The following is a 27,251-nucleotide window of genomic DNA, read 5'->3' as shown; positions in this document are numbered from 1 at the left end:
TCTAAATAAGGCAGTAAGTTAAAAATGACACTAAAGCCAAATTCTACCTTCTGATCCCAAGGAAAAAAAGTCTAGTCATGTCAAGATATAAATCATGAGGAAGGCCCATATATGTCAAGCTGGAACAGCTATCCAGAAATAGGTGGGTTCTGCAACACAAGCAGTGCCATTCTTACACGGCATAGCATCAGTAACATGCACATCTTTACCCAGTTTCTATCACAACAGCATTGTGATTTTTACTACTTTGTGATTCAAATAAAATGTAACAGTAGTCGACTGTCCTCAGTTGCCTTCAGCCTGTATCCTCCCAATCCCACAATTCCCTGCAGACTGGATGTCATGTGTAGGTATAGCTGCTTTTGTAAATAAACACATAAAAAGTTGAGCTCTAGATAGATTTTTGAATACTATGAAAGCTGCTGGTATCAGGTCAAATCCTGGATTCAGTACATCCATAATTAATGCACTAATTAGCTGTTGATGTGATGATGGTGTTGCCTCATGAATGAATGGTAGAGATTTCCCTATGTTGCAATCAGTGGACTTCATCAGTCTAAACACTTGGCTTTCTATATTAACAGAACAGTCTTTTATGGTAACATGCAGTCATATAAGCACATTATTACTGCCCAAAAAAGTGTTGTTATCTTCACAGATAATAAAACAAGTTGAAGCTATAGACCTTCATTTCATAGAGAGGCACTGTCTCTATTCTTCTTTTTCTCTAGTGCACAACGGCACAGATTAATAGACTTCAGGGAGGGGGTCACATGTCGTGAATACTCAGTGCTCCCAAAATCCACACTGTGCCACGCCAAGCAGGTTAGATGAGATTGACACCCACAAGCACCTCAAACTGGCTGAATGTTTGGACAAGAAGCACAGCAGTGGGGTGAGGCTGGAGTAGTGCGGTACCAGGGAATGGGCAATAGAATCGCCAAACAGGTCAAGGCAGACAGTGAAGGTCAGGCACCAGGTCACAACAAGAAGCTCAAGACTAAGGAACACCAGGCATAAGATAACCTGATAACCAAGCATTGCTGCGTTGCTATTTGGGGGTTTAAGGCATCAGCATAAGGTGCAAAATATGGTGACGTAATTGTGCCAAGACACAAGCATGCGCATCAAAATTGTCACATCCTGGAACACAGATGACTTTTGTGCTCCACATGAAGCTGGTGGGCACCTTGTACAAGTGGATCCATGAGGTGCTAGGGTGCTGTTAGTAAAACCATATTGGCAGGGCTATAGATTGTATTCAGGGCATAGAGCAGGCACTCATCTGTCACAAATGGGCACTTATAAAAGAAAAGATCCTTTATTACTAAAAGGGAAAAGGTGACTATTTCATTACAGACTATTTCATTACAAACAGAGTACTAGTCCCTATAGAGAAACACACACACAGTTTATTGCAGAGCACACAGATTGGAGAGACAGGGAGACTGCTTGGCATATGGTACCATTTCACACAGAATATAGGTCCACACAGGCATAGGTATAGGTATAGATGTAGGTTGCACACAAAGATATAGGGCTGGTCCAGCAAAAGAATCCCACAGCCGCTCTTATTTCCAGTTAGTGGGTGAAAGGAGTCAGCATTCAGAAAAGTCTTGGGAAAATGCTTTTTTTCTATGGGCACTTTTTTACTTCCTGTCATACATTAGACTGACAGCAGACTTAACTCCTATTGGCTGTTTCTCCGGTCAGTCAGACACTGCTTCCTGTGCTTGTTACAGAGTAAATAACAGTATGATAGATTTGTGATATGCTGAGTCTGTTTGCCTATGCCTTTGCAAGGGAGAAATTAACCAATGACCTTTCAGTTTAAGCAGCTGATTGGAGCACAAACAACCAATGAATTGGCCCAATAAATAAAATGTAAGGGAAAGCCTGGATGTGATGATGTAAGCATACAGGAAGTTCTCAGTGTGTCAGGTTCAATATAGGCCACTCCCATCCCTTCAGAAAACTGATCAGAGAGACAGGAGAAGGACTGATTTAGCAGGTATAAATAGTAGCTTTTACAGTGGCCTTTATATTTTAATGAAAATGAAAGCATGGTATAATAAGGTTTGGACATTGAAGATCTGATATGCTAGCTGTATTGCAAGGGAAAAGGAAGTTGCAAAAAGAATAGAATGAACTGAAGGCTGGCCTGGTCACTAGAGGCTATCACAGTATATAATGATCAAGAATTTAATGATAATGCAGATTTATACTTAACAAATTGAAATAGTAAGAATTCTAATATAATGATGTCTGTTTTTTTGTACAGGTATAGTACTCATTATCTGAGATGCTTGGGACCTGGGGTTTTCCAGATAAGGGATCTTTATGTAATTTCAACCTCCATACCTTACGTCTGCTAAAAATAATTTAAACATGAAATAAACCCAATAAGATTGTTTTACCACCAAAACAGATTCTTGCAGCATAGTTTCCGTCAAGTACGAGCTGCTGTTTTATTACAGAGAATAAGGAAATAATTTTAAAAATTAGAATTATTTGCTTAAAGTGGACTTTATGGGAGATGGGCTTACTGTCATTTAAAGCTTTCTGAATAATGGGTTTCCCAATAAGGGATTCCATGCCTGTACTATTATATGCTGTTAGCCCGTTGGAGAAAAAGATCACTGGAACAATAAAAATTCCTTCTCTGATTGAACATTCTATATGGGTCTTCAAGTGTTAGTGATCCCAGGTCCTAACGACCCATATATAAAATGATATCAATCCTTATAAGTTTCATTTTTTTACTATGACAGGTACATTCATTATCTGCTATTTATTAGGAATGATACAACAGAAAACGTTGATGAAATTTAGGCTGATATGAATCATAACTAATGGAATCTCACGTGTGCACTCACGCGTTGTGCACATCAGGTTTTGAGTTCACTATATAGTAAGAAGCGTTTAGACATGTGGTTTGAATTGTAGGAGTGGGGGCCAGTTATTGAGAACGAGAAGAATTTGTAAAGACTTTAAGGAGTTTGTGTCCAAATCCTGTGAGCTCCACCCACACTTAACCCCACTTGAGCTTTTTGAAAAGTAAACACAATTTCAAGCAACTTTGCAATATACATCAATTGAAAATATGCAGTCTTTTCATGATTTTTAATGTAATAATATGGTTTGGAACAGTTCCCTAAGCCCCGCCCCCTGTTCCCCTGCTGATCTGGCTGACTACTTTGTGACTCAAATAAAATGTAACAGTAGTCGCCTGTCCTCGGCCTGCCTTCAGCCTGCATCCTCCCAATCCCACAATTCCCTGCACTGTGATGTCAATAAGGAAAAGAACATCACAGTGCAATGCATTGTGGGTTATGTAGTTCCTGCATGCTGTCTGTAAGCTGTGGAGAAGTTGTTACAATTTGTAACATCCATGTTTTAGTCCCTCCTCCCCTGCCAGGATTTTAAATGAGGCAGAAAGAGAAGAACTGTTTTGCAGCTGGATTTCAGCATATAAATGGTATTTATTCCTACTTTTTGAAGGAACAGATTACAGTGACAGGTATATTAAGGGTTTCTGTGTGGGGCTCTTTAACATATTTGGAAGCCGGAGTTCTTCTGTATGTAGTTCTTCTGTATGTAGGGCCATAGCTTGCCCATGCCTGATATAAAAAAGGTGTAATAGACTACTTCAGGTGCGAGGACAAATAGATTTGCACAAAGGGATCATCCCAACAAGGACAGCTGGCACAAAAAGAGGCCATGGGGAGGGGTTTATGTATAAATATAAACGTGGAGCGATTCCAGGAATAACACATGAAAAAAACCCCACAGCAGATTCCTCTGACCAAAACTTCCAGTCTGTCTTTGATTATTTGTGTAAGACTATTCAAGGGATTACAAAATAAGTAATAATCTGTGTCTTTAAGTATCAATTTTTTGGTCTGTGCTCAGCATCTGGACAGAGATGAATAACCTTTAATCCACAAGGATGTAGGTTGTATTTTTTAATTTGTTTTAGACAATAAATAATCTTTACAGGGATATTAATCTTTGGCCAAACTGAAGGCAATTCCTTGCGCGCCTGGCATGAATACGTTATTATTTCTTCCTTATATTTACAGTACTTTATAAGATACAGAACACATACATCAGGCTTAACTACACAGTGCTGCATTTAAATGGCCAATGGCAGCACTAAAATATTTGAATTATGAGTATGAGAAGGGCAGCACTTATTTTCAAATAGGCAAAGCTGATTTCTATATGATTAGATTATTTGTCCTCTTACAAGTGATCCAGTCACATACAATCTAAGCATGACACATAGATGGGTGAATTGCACTAATCCTATCAGCTGGACTGGAGAAAGCAGGAAGTTGGTGGGAAACACAATCTTGGCATTTCCTACTAGTAGAGGTTTCTATTTCCCCTAAAAATTGAAAAAAAACACATTTTGTTGTAGTTTATACAGCCTTTCATCAGCTACAGACAATAGTTGGACCACTTGCATTTTTGGTCAACGTCTGGTGCCCATAACTACAATGCTTCCATCATGGATGTATGGATTCTCATATGCTTCTTACATATGCTGATGAGGGTCATCCTCAACCACTGAGCAACATGTCGCTCACCGCCTCCTTTGATGTTGCCTCTGAGTGGCCTCAAAGTAGGTGCACACTTTTACATTTCTGGCTACAAGTTTGGAAGCCTAGAGATGCAGTTTTACTCCAAGCAGAACCTCCTGCAGGCCAGGAGTCCACATGGGGCTTCCAAATAGCCAATCACAGTCCTTATTTTACCTCCTCAATGTATGTATAACTTTATTTATAAAGCATTACAAGGGTATGCAGCGCTGTACAATCTTACAATAAACACAATTACACCCAGGGAGGACAAGTGTTATAATAAATAAATACAATAAATAAGTATAAATGCACAGGGAATAAGTGCCATGTAGTATAAGACACAGTAGGAAGGAGGTCCCTGCCCTGTAGAGCTTACAATCTAACTCTTTTCATGCTTGTGTGGCTCACCAACACTTTTTACATTCGAGTGTGGATCACAAGTAAAGAAGGTTGGAGATTCGTGGGCTAGAGCAACAGACTGTAAGTTAATTGGATAATATATAGTTATTCAATATAGCAAGCTAAAAGCACCAGATACAGAGCCATGGTTGGACAATTTAGTGTGACCATCTTTATTTAGACTTTTTCTATAAGGGGTGCACATATAAGTGTTATTATTATATTTCTGAGTGTCATTAGTTTCATGCAGTGTTGTATTTTGTGGTGTTTGATGCACAAGAAAAATAAGCACATTTTTGGGAGCTATGGCTGCTCTTGGTAAGCCACCAGGTTTCTTAAGTACCAATTATAAATCTGCACTACACTGTTCCTGACTCAGGCAAGCTGTCAGCCTTCCATGCCACGAGGTTTAAAAGGATTCTTCACATTTTTTGGCCACAGAAGGTTTCATACTATGACCTCCTTACTCAGTGTCATCTAGAGGATATGGGGACCATCATAATGCAAAGGCGATGGAAGTGGATTGGGCACATACGTGAGTGTAGTGCAGACTCAACCACCACCATTTCCATTCACTGGACACCAGAAGGGAAGTGGAGGAGAGGCTGGGCTAGAGTGACAAGGCAATGTACAGTTGAGGCAGAATTTAATAACATGGGGCACAGGCACAAAATTGTCCAAAGACAGTCAGAAGTGTAAATCCTTTGTTGCTCATTTCCATGCTAGTGGGAGTAATATTATAATACCAGCCTCTGCTTGGCCAAACAAAGCTTCTTCTTTGTACTAATTGCCTCATTCTGTAAAAGACCTCTTTAATCCCACTACTCATAGTTTCTACTCTCCCTTTCATACACTGCTCAAAGTATTGTTTATCACTCACTAAACAAAGTTCTATGGCATCTATTTAGACTTTCCTTTATAACTGGAAAATTCTTTCTTTGATCAAGATTCTATATGATTAGATTATTTGTCCTCTTACAAGTGATCCAGTCACATACAATTTAAGCATGACACATAAGGGTTGATTCACTAAAGTGCGTTAATTTTTATCGCACGCTTTTTTGTGTTAAAAAAGACGCGACAATTAGCGCGCAATTCACTACAGTATTATCGCATGCGTTAATTTGCGCGCAACCACATGCGGTAATGTTAACGCATGCGTTAATTAGCGCACAGAAAAGAATACTAACGCATGATTCACAAACACTTAGGCGCGCTAAATATTGCATTAGACTATGCGAAAATACACACCTACTTGAGGCAGGCGGTAATTATAGAAAAGTACAGTTAATGAGCTTTTGGCAATAAAATATGGACTTTGCAGTGTTATTTATTCAAGTCTGTGTTGGCCCCAGAGTCATGTAGCCTCCAGTTTGCCGCATATAAATAGTAGCCACATATAAATAGTGCATATAAAAAGTAGCATATAAATAGTAGCCACATATAAATAGTAGCATATAAATAGTAGCCACATATAAATAGTGCATATAAATAGTAGCATATAAATAGTAGCATATAAATATTTATATGCGGCTACTATTTATATGCACTATTTATATGTGGCTACTATTTATATGCACTATTTATATGTGGCTACTATTTATATGCTACTATTTATATGCTACTATTTATATGCACTATTTATATGTGGCTACTATTTATATGCTACTATTTATATGTGGCTACTATTTATATGCTACTATTTATATGCACTATTTATATGTGGCTACTATTTATATGCACTATTTATATGCGGCTACTATTTATATGCTACTATTTATATGTGGCTACTATTTATATGCACTATTTATATGTGGCTACTATTTATATGTGGCTACTATTTATAGGTGGCTACTATTTATATGCACTATTTATATGTGGCTACTATTTATATGCTACTATTTATATGCTACTATTTATATGCACTATTTATATGTGGCTACTATTTATATGTGGCTACTATTTATATGCTACTATTTATATGTGGCTACTATTTATATGCTACTATTTATATGCTACTATTTATATGCACTATTTATATGTGGCTACTATTTATATGCTACTATTTATATGCACTATTTATATGTGGCTACTATTTATATGCACTATTTATATGCGGCTACTATTTATATGCTACTATTTATATGTGGCTACTATTTATATGGTACTATTTATATGCACTATTTATATGTGGCTACTATTTATATGTGGCTACTATTTATATGCACTATTTATATGTGGCTACTATTTATATGTGGCTACTATTTATATGCTACTATTTATATGCACTATTTATATGTGGCTACTATTTATATGTGGCTACTATTTATATGCTACTATTTGTATGCACTATTTATATGTGGCTACTATTTATATGCTACTATTTATATGTGGCTACTATTTATATGCTACTATTTATATGCACTATTTATATGTGGCTACTATTTATATGCACTATTTATATGCGGCTACTATTTATATGCTACTATTTATATGTGGCTACTATTTATATGCACTATTTATATGTGGCTACTATTTATATGTGGCTACTATTTATATGCACTATTTATATGTGGCTACTATTTATATGTGGCTACTATTTATATGCTACTATTTATATGCACTATTTATATGTGGCTACTATTTATATGTGGCTACTATTTATATGCTACTATTTATATGTGGCTACTATTTATATGCTACTATTTATATGCTACTATTTATATGCACTATTTATATGTGGCTACTATTTATATGCTACTATTTATATGCACTATTTATATGTGGCTACTATTTATATGCACTATTTATATGCGGCTACTATTTATATGCTACTATTTATATGTGGCTACTATTTATATGGTACTATTTATATGCACTATTTATATGTGGCTACTATTTATATGTGGCTACTATTTATATGCACTATTTATATGTGGCTACTATTTATATGTGGCTACTATTTATATGCTACTATTTATATGCACTATTTATATGTGGCTACTATTTATATGTGGCTAATATTTATATGCTACTATTTATATGCTACTATTTATATGTGGCTACTATTTATATGCTACTATTTATATGCACTATTTATATGTGGCTACTATTTATATGCACTATTTATATGCGGCTACTATTTATATGCTACTATTTATATGTGGCTACTATTTATATGCTACTATTTATATGCACTATTTATATGTGGCTACTATTTATATGTGGCTACTATTTATATGCACTAATTATATGTGGCTGCTATTCACTATTTATATGTGGCTACTATTTATATGTGGCTACTATTTATATGCTACTATTTATATGCACTATTTATATGTGGCTACTATTTATATGCTACTATTTATATGCACTATTTATATGTGGCTGCTATTCACTATTTATATGTGGCTACTATTTATATGCTACTATTTATACGCGGCGACTATTAGCGCACATAATAATAGGCGTTAATTAGCGTGCATGCGGTAAATGCTGCATAATATATTGCGCGTAAATTAGTGCAAGTATGCTTATAGTGAATCGCGCGTTAAGTGGCGAAAATTTAGACACAATAAAAATTTTATCGCACGCTATAAATAGCGCACGTTTTAACGCACTTTAGTGAATCAGCCCTATAGATGGGTGAATTGCACTAATCCTATCAGCTGGACTGGAGAAAGCAGGAAGTTGGTGGGAAATACAATCTTGCCATTTTCTACAAGTAGAGGTTTTTATTTCACCTAAATCTTGAAAAACAAAACACATTTTGTTGTAGTTTATACAGCCTTTCATCAGCTACAGACCACTTGCATTTTTGGTCAACGTCTGGTACCCATAACTACAATGCTTCTCATGGATGTATGGATTCTCATATGCTTCTTACATATGCTGATGAGGGTCATCCTCAACCAGTAAACATCATGTCGCTCACCTTTGATGTTGCTCCCAGTGGCCTCAAAGTAGGTGCCCACTTTTACATATCTGGCTTGGAGACAAGTTTGAAAACCTAGAGATGCAGTTTTACCCCAAGCAGAGCCTCCTGCAGGCCAGGAGTCCATATGGGGGTACCAAATAGCCAATCACAGTCCTTATTTTACCTCCTCAATGTATGTATAACTTTATTTATAAAGCATTACACGGGTACACAGCGCTGTACAATCTTACAAAATACACGATTAAACATAGGGAGGACAAGTGATATAATAAATAAATACAATAACCAAGTATAAATACACAGAGAATAAGTGCCATGTAGTATGAGACACAGTAGGAAGGAGGTCCCTGCCCCATAGAGCTTACAATCTAACTCTTTTCATGCTTGTGTGGCTCACCAACACTTTTTACATTCGAGTGTGGATCACAAGTAAAGAAGGTTGGAGATCCGTGGCCTAGAGCAACAGACTGTAAGTTAATTGGATTATATATAGTTACTCAATATAGCAAGCTAAGAGCACCAGATACAGAGCCACGGTTGGACAATTTTGTGTGACCATCTTTATTTAGACTTTTTCTATAAGGGGTGCACATATAAGTGTTATTATGATTATATTTATGAGTGCCATTAGTTTCATGCAGTGTTGTATTTTGTGGTGTTTGATGCACAAGAAAGCTACCAGGTTTCTTAAGTACCAATTATAAATCTGCACTACACTGCTCCTGACTCAGTAAAGCTGCCAGCCTTCCATGCCACAAGTCTTAAAAGCACATTTTTTGGCCACAGAAGGTTTCATACTACGACATCCTTACTCAGTGTCATCTAGAGGACATGGGAACCATCATAATGCAAAGGCGATGGAAGTGGATTGGGCACATACGTGAGTGTAGTGCAGACTCAACCACCACCATTTCCATTCACTGGACACCAGAAGGGAAGTGGAGGAGAGGCTGGGCTAGAGTGACAAGGCAATGTACAGTTGAGGCAGAATTTAATAACATGGGGCACAGGCACAAAATTGTCCAAAGACAGTCAGAAGTGGAAATCCTTTGTTGCTGATTTCCATGCTAGTGGGAGTAATATTATAATACCAGCCTCTGCTTGGCCAAACAAAGCTTCTTCTTTGTACTAATTGCCTCATTCTGTAAAAGACCTCTTTAATCCCGCTACTCAAGGTTTCTACTCTCCCTTTCATACACTGCTCAAAGTATTGTTTATCACTCATTAATCAAAGTTCTATGGCATCTATTTAGACTTTCCTTTATAACTGATCAAGATATGCACTTATTACCCCGAAATGTAAAAAATTCTCAGTTGACTTTAACATGATGTCTTGGGGTAGTTAAGCTTTGTACATCGGGTTTGTTTTAATGGATTAGAATAAAGATGTTTCATTTTAACTTTTTTTTTTATTGTTGCGGACTCAATCTTTAAATTGTATTGCTTTTTCCTTCTGGTCACTAGAGGGTTGAGTCTGCACGCCTAAATTTGAATTTACTTTATAGTCTTTTTTTATTTTTTCCTCTTTTTGGCTATTTTGTAATATTTATCCTTGGTTTTGCCCTCATTCACTCCTTATATCCAGCTAATAACAGAATAAAATACAACTGTTTATGACACAGGATGCCACCAAAATTCTCTTCATGTGCTCTATTAACTAACGTAACTACTAACTGGCTTTTCACCATACAGACGAGCATAATTCCAGTCCGCAGCAAATGCTGCTGCCAGGCTAATGCACTAGTGCATAGGTTCGGGCTGACCTCAGTGCATCATTTGCAACCTTACGCTGCTGGTTTGCACTTTCGGATTTATAGGTTCACTCCCACTCCGCCCTTCCCCTTTTGTGACATCATCAGTGAAGGGGGCGGGCACATGTCTATAAATAGAGGGGAGTAGGTGTATGGGAGTAGAGTGGGTTGGGAGTGGGTGGGTTAAGGTCAGGTGAGGCTTGAGTTTTTCTCGACCAACACATCACAATAATTACCTAATTACCTTCCTTTCTTCCTCTTCCTTGCCACTCTGCTGATCCCTATACTGACTTCCATTACCACTCAGTATAGAATTTAAACCACTACCCTCGAATTTCAAAGCAAGTTCACAGATACAGAATATGACACAGATGTGAGCTCTTTCCAAATATTCACCACTCATTTTGCTCTTTTTACAATCTGCTACTCAACACCTTACTTATTACCTCTTCATTTATGCATCTAAGACTATGCTAGAGTTGCACCCCTTTTTTTCTAAATACCTTTCATGTTCCATTGGGCCTACTCCAAATTTTTCAGCCATTAAGTCAGGGATAATTTTTTTAGAGAGCCACACAAGCAAATGAAAAAAAAAGCATGAAACAAGTTCTTTGGGGATGCTAAATAAGGGCTGTGATTGGCTATTTAATAGCCCCATATGAACTGAGGCTCTGCTTGGAGTAAAACTGCGTCTCTGTGCTTCCAAAATTTGTCTCCAAGGCAGAAATGTAAAAATAGCCATTGGGAACAACATTAAATGGGGTGATGAGTAACATGTTGCTCACGAGCCACTTGTTGGGGATCACTGCTTTAATCTATTAAAACACAATTCTTTACAGAAGCTTACCCTCAACTACTTTAGCCCTCACTTCCTATTCCATGGATGGCCCTGATCCAAACACCTTTAAGTGCACAACTAGTGTAAATCTGAGGCCATCATTAGATTAGATGTGTCATTGTCACTTAAAGAGTAAATACTGTAAGTAACACAAGCCCCAGAAGTAGTAAATACTTTGGTACTCCTGGTAGTAATGTTTTTGGTACTACTTACTCAGCTGTAACGCTGTTGTTTTTTTGTCTTCTATACCATATTTTAGCCCTTTTTCTGTTGAGCTTTAAAATGTTGCTGTTCCTTATCTCTCTGGGATTATCTTTTATTTTAATGCTCATTTAAAAAAGCCTGTGACATGAACAAATAAGTGGAACCTGAATTTGATAGATACCTTTACCAGTTGTATCTACAGTAACTAGATTTGATTCAGTGCCAGTTCCAGGTTTGTACTGGAAAATAAGCTCATGCTTTGAGAATACATTACTTTACATTCGTTACAAAGAGTGATGAGTGAATCTGTCCCATTTCACTTACGGAAATTACACGAAATGGAAAAAAACTGCAAAACGCATTGAAGTCAATGGGCGTTCTTACGCAGCAAGTTCTTCCATACTCTGACTTTTTTTTTTTTTGCAGCCATTAAGGTCAGTGGGCCTTATTTCGTGGGGTATTGTGTATCGTACCCACTAGTAGGTTGGTTTAAATGGATATGGTGGGCAGGATTAGAGTTGTGCTATCAGGACAGGGTTGAGATGTTGGGTAAGATAAAGAAAGGAGCCTGGGGCAGTTGCTTGTTTGTTCAAATTAATCCCCATTCTATTAGTGTATAGACAGCTGTACAGACACTTTATTATATGTATAAATGCATTATGTATGAATTATTATATCATTGTTTGTAAAAAAAAATACCAGGCACAAAGACTGGTCAAATTCCTTGACTGGTTGAGCTCTATGTAGCTTCACCATGAGAGCCTCAGGCATTATAATGAGTCAATAGAGTAGAACAAAACAATTTATAGTTGGATTAAGATGTAATGTTGTGTTTTGTGGTGATGAAAGATTGATCTACTGAATGAGGGGAAGGGTGTAAAGTAAATTCATAGCTTTCAAAACAAACCTTGAAAGGAAAAGCTTTGCAAAGCGAAGGAACTGAGTGGTTTGAAAGAAACTGATAAAACAAGGCATCTGTTCTTTATTTTAACCCATTGAAATCTGACAGTAGAAAAGAACAATATGTTCTATCCAGTCTGTCTGTAGAATGTTTATTAGTGTTGTAGCACTAAATGTCATGTTGCATATCTCCTATATGTGTCTGAACTCCTTTCTTGTAGTTTCTCCATGGTCTTTTAAAAAAGCTTATCCCACACAGATCTGATTTGGTTACCAGGCCATTGGGGGAATTATATTATTGATGGATGAAAACTTCAACCACAGTAAAAAACAAACCTTGATTAAGTTTCAATATGTTTATCCAACCGTAAAGGTATTTAGCAACTCCTCCACTGCCTGAAATAAAGTTTTCACACGCTGTGAATGAAATTTAATTTCAACATACTGTGCACAAATTACATTTCTATAGATTTTGCAACAAGACATTCTCAGTTTCTTTCTTTTCCAAATTTCTATTCTGATTAAAACTTTTGTTATATTGCCCCCATAAAGGTAAATAACATTTTAAGCTCCTCCCCAAACACATACACGCCAACTAGTACTGTTATACACAGGAGACGTTCCCAATGCACCCTCTTCCGTCACATCTCTCTGCTAATGTCTCTCTGTTTCTTATGGCCACCAGTAATATGCAAGTGCCAATGAGCACACTGGGAAACAAATGTGGACTTTAAGTGATGAGCGAAAATTTTCGCCAGCTTTTGCTGTAAAAAAAAAAACACTTAGGGAGAGATTCATTAAGTGCGAATTACGAGTACAATTTGCTACAATTCGCATTAAATACAAAAAATTTCTGATGTGCGTTGAGTTTGCGAAAAGTCGTGTCGTGCTTGTATGAAATTATCGTAGTATGATCCGAAAGTTACAAAATTTACGTATCCAAACGATCGTAAACGGCGCAACTTTCTGACTTTGAACCTTCAGTGCATGATTTCAGAAGCCTCCCATAGGACTCTATGCAGCTCAAACCTGGCCAAAGGAAAGTCTCCCATAGGGCTCAATGGCACTCTGCAGCTCCAACCTGGCCCAAGGAAAGTGTCCCATAGGGCTCAATGGCACTCTGCAGCTCCAACCCGGCCCAAGGAAAGTCTCCCATAGGGCTCAATGGCACTCTGCAGCTCCAACCCGGCCCAAGGAAAGTCTCCCATAGGGCTCAATGGCACTCTGCAGCTCCAACCCGGCCCAAGGAAAGTCTCCCATAGGGCTCAATGGCACTCTGCAGCTCCAACCTGGCCCAAGGAAAGCCTCCCATAGGGCTCAATGGCACTCTGCAGCTCCAACCTGACCCAAGGAAAGTCTCCCATAGGGCTCAATGGCACTCTGCAGCTCCAACCCGGCCCAAGGAAAGTCTCCCATAGGGCTCAATGGCACTCTGCAGCTCCAACCTGGCCCAAGGAAAGTCTTCCATAGGGCTCAATGGTACTCTGCAGCTCCAACCTGGCCCAAGGAAAGTCTCCCATAGGGCTCAATGGCACTCTGCAGCTCCAACCTGGCCCAAGGAAAGCCTCCCATAGGAATCAAAGGCACTCTGCAGCTCTAACCCGGCCCAAGGAAAGTCTCCCATAGGGCTCAATGGCACTCTGCAGCTCCAACCTGGCCCAAGGAAAGTCTCCCATAGGGCTCAAGGGCACTCTGCAGCTCTAACCCGGCCCAAGGAAAGTCTCCCATAGGGCTCAATGGCACTCTGCAGCTCTAACCCGGCCCAAGGAAAGTCTCCCATAGGGCTCAATGGCACTGTGCAGCTCAAACCTGGCCCAAGGAAAGTCTCCCATAGGGCTCAATGGCACTCTGCAGCTCCAACCTGGCCCAAGGAAAGTCTCCCATAGGGCTCAATGGCACTCTGCAGCTCCAACCCGGCCCAAGGAAAGTCTCCCATAGGGCTCAATGGCACTCTGCAGCTCCAACCCGGCCCAAGGAAAGTCTCCCATAGGGCTCAATGGCACTCTGCAGCTCCAACCCGGCCCAAGGAAAGTCTCCCATAGGGCTCAATGGAACTCTGCAGCTCCAACCCGGCCCAAGGAAAGTCTCCCATAGGGCTCAATGGCACTCTGCAGCTCCAACCCGGCCCAAGGAAAGTCTCCCATAGGGCTCAATGGAACTCTGCAGCTCCAACCCGGCCCAAGGAAAGTCTCCCATAGGGCTCAATGGCACTCTGCAGCTCCAACCTGGCCCAAGGAAAGTCTCCCATAGGGCTCAATGGCACTCTGCAGCTCCAACCCGGCCCAAGGAAAGTCTCCCATAGGGCTCAATGGCACCCTGCAGCTCCAACCCGGCCCAAGGAAAGTCTCCCATAGGGCTCAATGGCACTCTGCAGCTCCAACCCGGCCCAAGGAAAGTCTCCCATAGGGCTCAATGGCACTCTGCAGCTCCAACCCGGCCCAAGGAAAGTCTCCCATAGGGCTCAATGGAACTCTGCAGCTCCAACCCGGCCCAAGGAAAGTCTCCCATAGGGCTCAATGGCACTCTGCAGCTCCAACCCGGCCCAAGGAAAGTCTCCCATAGGGCTCAATGGCACTCTGCAGCTCCAACCCGGCCCAAGGAAAGTCTCCCATAGGGCTCAATGGCACTCTGCAGCTCCAACCCGGCCCAAGGAAAGTCTCCCATAGGGCTCAATGGCACTCTGCAGCTCCAACCCGGCCCAAGGAAAGTCTCCCATAGGGCTCAATGGCACTCTGCAGCTCCAACCCGGCCCAAGGAAAGTCTCCCATAGGGCTCAATGGCACTCTGCAGCTCCAACCCGGCCCAAGGAAAGTCTCCCATAGGGCTCAATGGCACTCTGCAGCTCCAACCCGGCCCAAGGAAAGTCTCCCATAGGGCTCAATGGCACTCTGCAGCTCCAACCCGGCCCAAGGGAAGTCTCCCATAGGGCTCAATGGCACTCTGCAGCTCCAACCCGGCCCAAGGAAAGTCTCCCATAGGGCTCAATGGCACTCTGCAGCTCCAACCCGGCCCAAGGAAAGTCTCCCATAGGGCTCAATGGCACTCTGCAGCTCCAACCTGGCCAAAGGAAAGTCACGATACTGAAGCGTGAATGAATCCAAAACTTTTGTACTTGTTGCGACAATACGATTTTGTCGCACAAATTGTCGCAAAGTACGTAAACGTTGCGCAAATTAATGAAAAAAAACGCAGAAAATACGCACAGTTCTAAAACTTAGAAAAAATAAGATTTTTTGGTATTCGGACTCAATCGTACATTGATGAATGTGCCCCATAGACTCCAATGAAATGGAAAAAAGATTCCGCTAAAAAAATTGCCTGTTACTTGAATGTGTTTGGCAAATTTTTGCACTGTTGGTGAAAAAGGACAGATTCACTAAATCACTACTGACTTTTACCAGTCTAACTTTTTCCCTTCTGATGAACTTTTTTTTACACATTTAATACTAAGGGAAGAATTTTATAGTAGTGAATTTAAAGTTTGTTCACGTTCCAGTTACCCATAGCAACCAATCAGCAGAGAAATCTACTTGTCTGCTGTTTGAAAGAAAACATCTGCTTGGTTGCTGTGTTACATTAACATTCTTTTTTGTTAGTACAATACAACACCCTACAATTGTTCATTAATACATTTACATTGTTATCTTTCTCTTGTGGCAGAAAACCCATTTATTCCGGCACAACATGATTTGAAATCACTATATTTTATATGATGGAATTAGCTTTTTAGACAAGGAAATCTTTTACTCTCTGCATCAGTGAAATATTTGCAGAAGAAAAACGTGTTAGGTTGAAGTAAATAAAAATCACTTAATAAATTCGGTAGACTTTTTGTAGAGCTTTCGTTTTTTTCACTACAAGTCAGTAATTGGCATTATATTACAATGTAAAAACTTTGAAATTCATCTACCCATGTTCTCAATACAGATTCAAAACAAAATCTATGGACTTTGTGTTTGTTACAAAAACAAGGTTGAACCACATCCAAAGAGTCTTTGAAAGATTTGACAAGTTTCCTTGTAAACGTTTGACAATGGGAATCTGTACAGACAGAGATGTCCTTTCATGTAGAAATGCAGAATATCAGGTTTCTGTAGAGCTATTATCTGGAATAGCCAGGTTTGTTACTTTTAGGGCAGTGACACACGGGGAGATTAGTCGCTGCGCAACAGATCTTCGTTGTCACGGGCAACTAATCTCCCGCAATGCCATCCCACCGGCTAGAATGTAAATCGGCGGTGGGATGGCATACACGGTGCCGCGATTTGCCGAGGTTGCCTTGAGAGGAGACTTTGGGCAACTTAGGCAAATCGCGGCGCTGCATATGTCATCCCACCTGCGATTTACATTCTAGCCAGTGGGATGGCATTGTGGGGAAATTAGTCGCCTGCGACAACGAAGATTTGTCGCGCAGCGACTAATCTCCCCGTGTGTCACTGCCCTTAGGCTATTGTCCCACAGGGAGATTTAGTTGCTGCGATTTTTATAAAGCGAATTCCAGCGACAAGTTGCTCGAGAAGAGAAGAATATAAATCGCCGGTACCTAAACTGATGATACTATATCAAATCGCTTATCGAGCAATTTTACAAAGAAAGCATTGCCATTCAAAACTGTAGACCTTGTACATTCTGTATAAAATACATAGCATCTGTTTTGGAATCATGTGATTAGAAGAAGAGTCCGTGCATCTCCAGCTGCCGCTGAACTACAACTCCCAGAATCCTTGGCTGAGGCAGCTATTAAAGGACTGAAGAGGTTTTCAGCTGCAATTCACCAGCAGCTGGAGGGTCACAGGTTGCCTGTGCAATAATTTGTGTTCGAGAGATAGATCCTAATCTTGCCTAATCCCTTTCAGTCATTTAATCATACAGAAAATTCAAGGGAAATTCTATTTACAGGTAACACTTTAACTAACTGTGTGATTACAGTAGGGGGCAACCCCACAGCCTCCCAGCTGTTATATGAACAAGCATTAATAAGTTGCTGCTACTTTCAAGTTAGGGTGAAGACACACAGAGCTACTAGTAGCAGCTACTTGTCACAGATATGAAACCCCAGAAAATCCCCTGCCATAGACAATACTGAGAATTGCCTCTACTAAAACACATAGAGACAATAATCAGTAAATGATCAGCATTGTCTATTTTTGTAGCTGTGAAAAGTAGCTGCTACTGGTAGCTCTGTGTGTCTTCACCCTTAATGGTTACAAGCAATGGCAACTCCACACTGGGCTACTAGTAGCTACTTTTTCAAGGCTACTAAACACAAGAAAATCCCCTGCCACAGACAATACTGAGAATTGCCTCTGTTGAAACTCACATAAAGACAGTTATCAGTAAATGATCAGTATTGTATTTTTTAGTAGCCACAACAAGTAGCTGCTACTAGTAGCTCCATGTGTCTTCACCCTTAATGGTTACAAGCAATGGCAACTCACTGACAGCACCCCAACAACCTCGCATGTTGGTTGGACCTGTTTCTGAATACTGTACATTACACAGCCCCGTCCGACAGTAAATAGGGTAAAAGTTGTTGGCCATTGTAGTAATAGGTAATTCCTTTTCTAAAACACCAGTGAAAATTACATTTAAAAACTTTATTCTTTTGTTTTATAATTTTATCAGTCCTACTGATCATACTAAAAAACAAACATACAATCCATGTCCTTAAAAGTACATTTTCCAGTAATTTACTGTTACTTGAAAAAAAATTATGTTACATGGTAAAAATTGTAAAGAACGTTTACGGTATCTCACCAAGGACACTTTTTCTGTAGCCATCAATAATGAGGGTTTATAATGTTATGCTTCTTTAATGTTGATACAGGTATGGGATCTGTTATCCGGAAACCTGTTATCCAAAAAGTTCCGGATTACAGAAAGGCCATCTCCAATAGACTTCATTATAAGCAAATAATTCTAATTTTTAAAAATTATTTATTTTTCTTTGTAATAATAAAACAGTACCTGTACTTGATCCCAACTAAGATATAATTAATCCTTATTGGGGGCAGAACAGCCCTATTGGGTTTATTTAATGGTTAAATGATTCCCTTTTCTCTGTAATAATAAAACAGTTTTTACAAATATAAATAAGTGCAAATTTCAGTGTATGCTCCTCACTTCAGATACCTCGTATAACAGGTACTGGGGTAATTATATCTTAGTTGGGATCAAGTACAGGTACTGTTTTATTATTACAGAGAAAAGGGAATCATTTAACCATGAAATAAACCCAATAGGACTGTTCTGCCCCCAATAAGGGGTAATTATATCTTAGTTGGGATCAAGTACAGGTACTGTTTTATTATTACAGAGAAAAGGGAATCATTTAACCATTAAATAAACCCAATAGGGCTGTTCTGCCCCCAATAAGGGGTAATTATATCTTAGTTGGGATCAAGTACAGGTACTGTTTTATTATTACAGAGAAAAGGGAATCATTTAACCATTAAATAAACCCAATAGGGCTGTTCTGCCCCAATAAGGGGTAATTATATCTTAGTTGGGATCAAGTACAGGTACTGTTTTATTATTACTGAGAAAAGGGAATCATTTAACCATGAAATAAACCCAATAGGGCTGTTCTGCCCCCAATAAGGGGTAATTATATCTTAGTTGGGATCAAGTACACGTACGGTTTTATTATTACAGAGAAAATGAAACTTTTTCTAAAATTTGAATTATTTGATTAAAGTGTAGTCTTTGGGAGATGGCATTTCCGTAATTCGGAGCATTCTGGATAACAGGTTTCCAGATAACAGGTCTGATACCTGTACAATATATATTATATTTATTTTTAATGAATCAAAGATCTTGAAAAAAAAATTGAAAAATTAGAAAAACATGAATCGACTTAATGTTTTCCCAATATTTTCCCCATGGGTGAGAATAAAAGAAGACATAACGATTACTGGATAAACAGTTATAGAAGAACCGACATATGACTTAAAAGAAATACACTACTGAAGTGAGAGATACAGTGCTTGGGGGGCAGAGCACAGCTGGAGCTAGCAAGTATTTGATAGAAGGAATTGGTACAATACATATTTAGTGACTTTCGTTTCATGAAGAATAATATACATTTTTCATTATTCAATATTTAATTTTCATTCATTTGTTGTGGGTATAGAAATATATAAAGAACCCACTCCTCTCCCAGATTTACACCAAATCTAAGATATTGGCTCTCAACGTTATTTTTATGTAGGGGATTGCTGCAATTGAGTGCTGAATTACCATCTACGAGTGCTGGGATTAACATAAAATGTACATCCCTTTTAATCTTTTTTAATTCCGATACACCCAATTAACAGTTATTTACATGGCATAAGTGGATGCATAGGCCCTGAACCAATTAGCTCACAGATCAATACATTTTATAGGCAAGCAAACAGATATAGATGGGACAACTTAATGCAGAGTTCACCCTCAACTATGAGAATCAAACAGGATAATTACTTCTAATTTTGCCCCACTCAGAAAATAATTCTCTAGTGGGGGTTTGCTGATGTGAAGAGCAACGTTAGGTGGTTATTGGAATGCTGGGATTTGCAGAGAGTAAATTCTTCCTGTACAGCAGCTCTAAGTATTGTATTTTTGTACAGAAATTGCTTTGCACTTGGATGAGCTATAATGATAATATTAATAATAGTAATAATAATAAAAGTATATATATATGGGTCATGGTTTTTGGTATTGGTGAATATCTATAGCCACACTGTAGTCTCTAGTGAGAAGAATCCACCATTTTTAATTTGTTTTTTGTTACAATACCTTGAATGGGCAGCCCAGTCCAGCGTTGATGATAGCGGCCAAGTGGCAAATACCAAGTCCAGAAATAATAAGAGAATAAATAAATGGATAAAACTCAGTTGAGGCCGAATCAAATCACAATCACATCTGGACTGGCATTGGATGCTCCAGCATCTCCAGCCTTCATCCGTCTGAAGAGGAGGCAGGCAATGTGAATGACTGTAGTTATTCTGAAGGGAATCCCGTTAGGGGATTAAAATGCTTCAAGTAGTGATGCCATGCTATCAAGTGTATGACCCCATTACTTTTAGCTCTCTTCCTACCCACTCCACACTCGTTTTACACTACAATCACTACATTGCTACAAGTATAGATGTTAATTTATAGAAAAAAATGAAATTAAACCTCAATGCTCAATAATAATTAAAACCCTCTATATAGGGTATAGAGGGTCTCTCTATCGTCTCCAAGAGTCAAAAGGCTTTGCTGAGACTTAACCCTGTAATTCTAGGAAATACCGCATTTTCATTTTATTTAACCTTCACTCTTTATTACAATTGAAATAATGGAAAAAAAAATATAAGAAAAAAAGCAAATATATTTTAAAAACTGATTTCTCTTCATGACAGTAACTAATATTTATCACTATACTAATTAGTATTTGCTAATGTTTTTCTTCATGATTTGAATCCAAAGAAAAAATACGTCAAGATCATGTAGAAGCCAATGGCAGTTGCTTCTTTACAACTGGAAGACTTTTCTTTGCTTTGTGTTTTTGGAGGTTTTCACTGTTTTTTATGCTTTCATTTGTCACGGTTTTCACATTTTCAATATTTAGGATTAACTTTTTAAAAAAAATGGAAAAACAAATGAAATATTCTGCCACCTATGCCAGATTCCGTGTTGAAAATGAATGGAAAAATGTTATTTTCATTTGTTTTACGCAGTCAGCGTTAGTTCTGCGCAGGCTATCTCTCTCTCCTGAGTGTCATATATAAAGACGTTGCAAATGGATAACAGTCACTATCACAACATGGTACTAAAAGACATAATTAGCTTTGACAATCTACAAACGTAGAATAACAATATTGTAAAGTAAATCTGCAAAAAAATTATATAAAGATCATTACATTAATGAATGAATATAAAGTCAGTAGGGAATATTTATTCAAGGGGAAAGAGACAGCCAACAGAAGAACTCCACAACTCTATTCACTTTTCCTCAGGTGAACTATGGTGAACTGCGTTGAGGCCCCATTGAGAGGTCTCCATTCCACAAAAGACGGATTTGTCTTGGTTAATAGAAGGCAAACAAAAATGTATTTAAGTCTTGGAAAACATAAACATGAAGTAGGCTCCCCTGAGTACTGTCTATTCTGTAAGTTAAATAATACAATTGCCTGTATTTGTGTTTGACCCTTGTGTCAGCTTAATAAAGGTCTATGATTTGAGGCAAAGTGATATATTTTGCTGCAGTCATTTCCTGTTTCCTTCTAACACATCTGTTTAAGTGTGTTTTCTCATATTTTGCTATTCCTTATATTTCCTGTTTCTTCCCCTTTGGTGGATAACTTTGATCTTAAAGCAATAACACAATGCAACCGTTAACTGCCCCCTTGAGCATTCTGTGACACAGTAAACCCACTGTTTCTTATTAGAGTGTGAGCAGAAATGACTTCACATTAATTATACTGAAGCATTGCAATCAATAATTAAAAATGTTATTAATAAAGGGCTCATTTACAAAAAGGTTGAAATTCAAATTGCTCTTAATGACATTTAGTACATAACTCCATTAGCCTTCATGGGACCGGTTGCTACCGAAAGGCTCTCCCACTCACGAGGCAATAGCAGACAACAAAAAAAAAAAGAAAAGAAACCACAAAAAAACTATGTTTATGGATGTTATTCATTTTGGCCAGGGCTTGTTTCCACTACTGTAGTCCTTTTCAATAGTGGATGGGAAATAATTCCAGCTGAAGGTCTAGGAAGACTTTGCCACTTCCCTTTCCTGCTTTGAATTTAAAAAAATATTTACAACAGGTCAGTAATCCTCAAGAGGTCCTTATAGCTATTACATTTGTCTTTTTTACTGCCAAGACATGCCTTAAGCGAAAATCTACAATGACTTCTGTTGTTTTAAAAGATCAGCCATTCCCATAGGTCAGACTCAAATCCATGAGAAAACATAATTTTATGGTTTTCCGTGAAAACTTATGGGTGAGATTCAATTTGAGGAGAAAAACAATTCTCTCCTAATTCAGGTCCAGTTTTTCCCATAGTAGTTTTATGTGATAAACATGAGATAATGGGGCTGATTTACTAACCCACGAATCCGACCCGAATTGGAAAAGTTCCGACTTGAAAACGAACATTTTGCGATTTTTTCGTATGTTTTGCGATTTTTTCGTATATTTTGCGATTTTTTCGGATTCTTTACGAATTTTTCGTTAACCAATACGATTTTTGCGTAAAAACGCGAGTTTTTCGTATCCATTACGAAAGTTGCGTAAAAAATTGCGCTTTTTTCGTAGCGTTAAAACTTACGCGAAAAGTTGCGCATTTTTCGTAGCGTTAAAACTTACGCGAAACTTTGCACCTTTTAAGTTTTAACGCTACGAAAAATGCGCAACTTTTCGCGTAAGTTTTAACGCTACGAAAAAAGCGCAATTTTTTACGCAACTTTCGTAATGGATACGAAAAACTCGCGTTTTTACGCAAAAATCGTATTGGTAACGAAAAATTCGTAAAGAATCCGAAAAAATCGCAAAACATACGAAAAAATCGCAAAACATACGAAAAAATCGCAAAATACCGATCATTACGAAAAAAACGCAATCGGACTCATTTCGACCCGTTCGTGGGTAAGTAAATCAGCCCCATAGAGTACGTTTTTCTCACTGAACTGCATCTGTAGGAAAATCTGGAATCGGATAAGGAGAGGAGTCTTTCTCATCTAGTTGAGTCTGGCCCCATATCTCGCTGCCATAGAGAAAATGATATACACTGGCTATTAACCTTTGTTTATATATAGTGTGGGAATTCACTGAATTCGCAATACATTCTCTAAGTAAGGAACAGAAATCCATCTTTATTCCATTTTATTCACATACAAATATAACTCTAAGCTCTGTGTTGCTTCTCCGGAATTTCAAATCCCCCTGCACAAGCAACTCTCTCACCTACTTCCTATTTCCTGGGCAGAGAGCTTACCCCCAGCCACTCCCCTTTTCCCTAGTAGTGACTCACACACAGCCTGTGCCATTCACCTTATTTGATGTGTAACATCGAACATTCTGGTAGATATATCGCTTCCCTCTAAGGTTTAAATCAGCTTATTGTGTCTCCATCCTATTCCTCCATCTTGTCTAGCACTGCCATCCGCTAAAACAGTGATACCCAACCAGTGGCTCATGAGGAACAAATTCCTTGAAAGGTTCACACAAAGAATGTATGGAAGGCTGGGTCATTGATTTATTTCCTCAACAACTTGCATACAACTTGTGGGCCCCACTCTGGGTCAGCATGCAATGGAGTCCAGGCTTAATCTCCCCCCGTGGCACAATACTTCTCTCCCTATCACTAATACTGCCAGATGGCCTCCTCCTTCCGCTTCCTTTTTCCTTTATTCCTTTTGTGTCAACCAAGTTTATTGCTACAACATAACTATTAGCATTGGCATAAACTATATATTAGCTTCCTACATGCTCACCCCCACCCATAGATGTTGCATGCAGTGGCCTCAAATTCCTGACTTGGAGGCGAGTTTTGGAGGCGATGTGTACTGCCAAAGAGAGCCCCCTGCAGGCTGCCAGTCCACGTAGGACTACCTAATTGCTACAAACTATGATACCCGCGATCCCTTATCCGGAAACCCATTATCCAGAAAGCTCCGAATTATGGAAAGCCTGTCCCCCATAGACTCCATTATAATCAAATATTCAGAATTTTAAAACTGATTTCCTTTTTCTCTGTAATAATAAAACAGTACCTTGTAATTGATCCCAACTAAAATATAAATAATCCTCATTGGATACAAAACAATCCTATTGGGTTTAATTAATGTTTTATTCATCTTTTAATAGACTTAAGGTATGGAGATCCAAATTACGGAAAGACCCCTTATCCGGAATACCCTTGGTCCCGAGCATTCTGGATAACAGGTCCTATACCTGTATATGCATTGCAAGGGCAATAACTACAAGGAAGAGTCTCATTTTGTGCATCATTAAAATCTACCCCATTTGTATATATCTGTATAAATGATGAGTAATAAGATTATGGATGGACTATGCAATATCTATTGAACTTTCTGATACCATACTATGGTAAAGGTTCTTTCCTGCCTACCAGTAATGTAAACTATATATAGAATATAATTCTAAGGAAGATTTGACACATATGGCCTTTGAGCTCTATCCAGCCAAGAAGCTTTCTCTCCCTTCCACCTAAGGGCACTGAAGGTATCATGAGTGTCATGTGATTTATCATTTTTTAATTATAGTTTTCTATGTAGGGTAGCTTGGGTGTCAATGAACATTCACCTGGAGACAACTGGATTAAATATTGTATTTACAATGACATTTGTCATTAATGATAACAGCATTTTCTAGTTGGACCAGTGCAGTAAGTCAATTACCATAGCATTGAGCATCACGGGTACACATTGCATTTGGCACCAAAGTGTCTTTGTGTTTGCCAATAATTCAGAATAATATATTACCTAATTTCCATTGTAAAAGGGAACTCTACCCAAAAACAACTTAAGCTTTTGAACAAGTAAACATAATTTCGAACAGCTTTGCAATATACATTAATTAAAAAATATGCAGCCTTTCTATGATTTTTAATGTAATAATATGGTTTGGAATAGTTCCCTAAGCCCCGCCCCCTGTTCCCCAGTGGATCTGGCTGACTACTTTGAGACCCAAAATGTAACAGTAGTCGACTGTCCTCACACAATGTCAATAAGAAAAGGAACTTCACAGTGCAATGCATTGTGGGTCTGTAAGCTGTTAGATTGGAGGAGCTCTCGAACAATTGGAGTTACTGCAGCTGCAAAGCCATAAAAAGAGAATGGTAATAGATCCATTTATGGTACAGATGAGGAGATTGGTTGAGAAACTGATCCATCCCTGGGGTAAAGACATTTCCAGAAGTGCATTGCCAATACCTCGCATTGCTTTTTTATTTAATGAATACTGATGAAATATGGTAACACTTGTACATATGTTATTTCTCCAAGGATAGCCACCACGGCCGATTCTTTATGGTTGCCTAGAACACCAGGTCTCAGCTTACTCCTCACATCGGGATAAAGACAAAAGCCCTAGAGCCGGCAAACAACAGTTCTAAAAGTGCCGACAGACATGTACAACTTGCAGCCATGATGGTCAGTCTTATCTTTATGTTAACAACTCACAAACACTGCACATTTTCGGACTCATGAAAATAAAATCATGTATATTAATCTTTTTTTAACTGAATTATTATACAGTAGCTCTTCTGTCCTTTATCAGTCCATTATCAGTCAATTTCTCATGCTCGGTTCTGTTAATGTTGAGTAGTCTATTAATGAGTGTATTGTTAAACAGTTTCCATTATTGGTCCTAATGATATAAAATCACGTTGCAGTATCAGACGTTGCCAGTAAAGGGTACCATAGGCCACAATTATCTTCATATCCCGACTAGGCAACAGGTTGAAAGTCACATCACAAGGATAATCCCTCTGTATTTATTCAAGACCCTAAGGAGGATAACAGAAAGTATAAATAATATTATAATATCAACTTGAAAAGAAATGACAGCATTCTGATCACTGCTTGTTGGTGCGGCAATTATAATTCCCTCTCCTGCCAAGAACTGTATCAAATTCACATGTTGTCTGGCTGCCATCTCTTTTACTGGGTGACTCTCTGCAAGTTTATATAAAGGGAAAAATAGAAGCTATCGAAATACGTACAGGTATGACACCTGTTACCCAGAATGCTCGGAACCTGGGGGTTTCCGTATAAGGGGTCTTTGTGTTATTTTGATCTCCATACTCTCCATAGTCTCCATATTTTATTCTACTAAAAATAATTTAAAATTAATTAAACCCAATAGGATTGTTTTCCCTCCAATAAGGATTAATTCTTAGTTGTTCTGTTTTATTATTAGAGAAAAAAAGGAAATCATTATTAAAAATGTGAATTATTTGATTATAATTGAGTCTATGGGAGATGGTCTTCCCGTAATTCGGCGCTTTCTGGATAGCAGGTTTCTCGATAACGGATCCCATACCTGTATTTTAAACAGAAGATAGAATTGTAAAATGGACATGCTTGAGTTATTGGCACTGGATAAACTATATAAGGGTTCATGTATTTTTGCCCAGGATGCAAGAACTAGAGCAATATGTGGAGCTAGAGCACGCCCCTTAGTGATTATCTAACAAGTACTTGCACCCCAAAAAATGCTGCACTCTGCTCCTTGCACCACATTAAATTTGCAGGTCAGCCACTAAATAGCATTTTTATATGCTGAAATCCAGCTGCAAAACAGTTCTTGGCACTATGATGCAGAAAGAGATTTCTGCATCATTTAAAATCCTGGCAGGAGAGGAGGGACTAAAACATTGATGTTATTGATTGTAACAACTTCTCCACAGCTTACGGACAGCATGCAGGAACTACATAACCCACAATGCAATGGCATTTATGTTCCTTTCCTTATTGACATCACGTGTGCAGGGAATTGTGGGATTGAGAGGATGCAGGCTGAAGGCAGGCTGAGGACAGGTGACTACGGTTACATTTTATTTGAGTCACAAAGTAGTCAGCCAGATCAGCAGGGGAACAGGGGGTGGGGCTTAGGGAACTGTTCCAAACCATATTATTA

General features: G+C 38.6%; 3 protein-coding genes across 6 annotated transcripts in view; 1 reads left to right on the top strand and 2 right to left on the bottom strand.

Moving 5' to 3' along the window:
- The window catches only part of LOC100496635 (excitatory amino acid transporter 2), a 55,064-nt gene extending 34,436 nt beyond the window's left edge, over positions 1–20,628 (bottom strand). The window contains exon 1 of the mRNA XM_018095739.2: positions 20,392–20,628. The gene's annotated coding sequence lies outside the window, so the exon portion shown is untranslated. The remainder of the gene's footprint in view (positions 1–20,391) is intronic.
- pih1d1 (PIH1 domain containing 1) overlaps positions 1–27,251 on the top strand; it is a 506,577-nt gene that overhangs the window by 335,137 nt on the left and 144,189 nt on the right. The gene's annotated exons all lie outside the window — the stretch shown is intronic.
- flt3lg (fms related receptor tyrosine kinase 3 ligand) overlaps positions 24,920–27,251 on the bottom strand; it is a 43,435-nt gene continuing 41,103 nt past the window's right edge. For all 3 annotated transcript variants that reach the window (XM_018095517.2, XM_012967488.2, XM_031905551.1), the window contains one exon: positions 24,920–26,118. In XM_018095517.2, coding sequence (XP_017951006.1) covers positions 26,107–26,118 — 12 coding nt within the window. In that variant the 3' untranslated portion in view covers positions 24,920–26,106. The remainder of the gene's footprint in view (positions 26,119–27,251) is intronic.

The sequence above is a fragment of the Xenopus tropicalis genome, chromosome 7 (assembly GCF_000004195.4).
Source record: "Xenopus tropicalis strain Nigerian chromosome 7, UCB_Xtro_10.0, whole genome shotgun sequence".
NCBI classification, from domain to species: Eukaryota; Metazoa; Chordata; class Amphibia; order Anura; family Pipidae; genus Xenopus; species Xenopus tropicalis.
The sequence above is the reverse complement of the archived record's forward strand: the minus strand, read 5'-3'. Positions and strand labels throughout refer to the sequence as shown.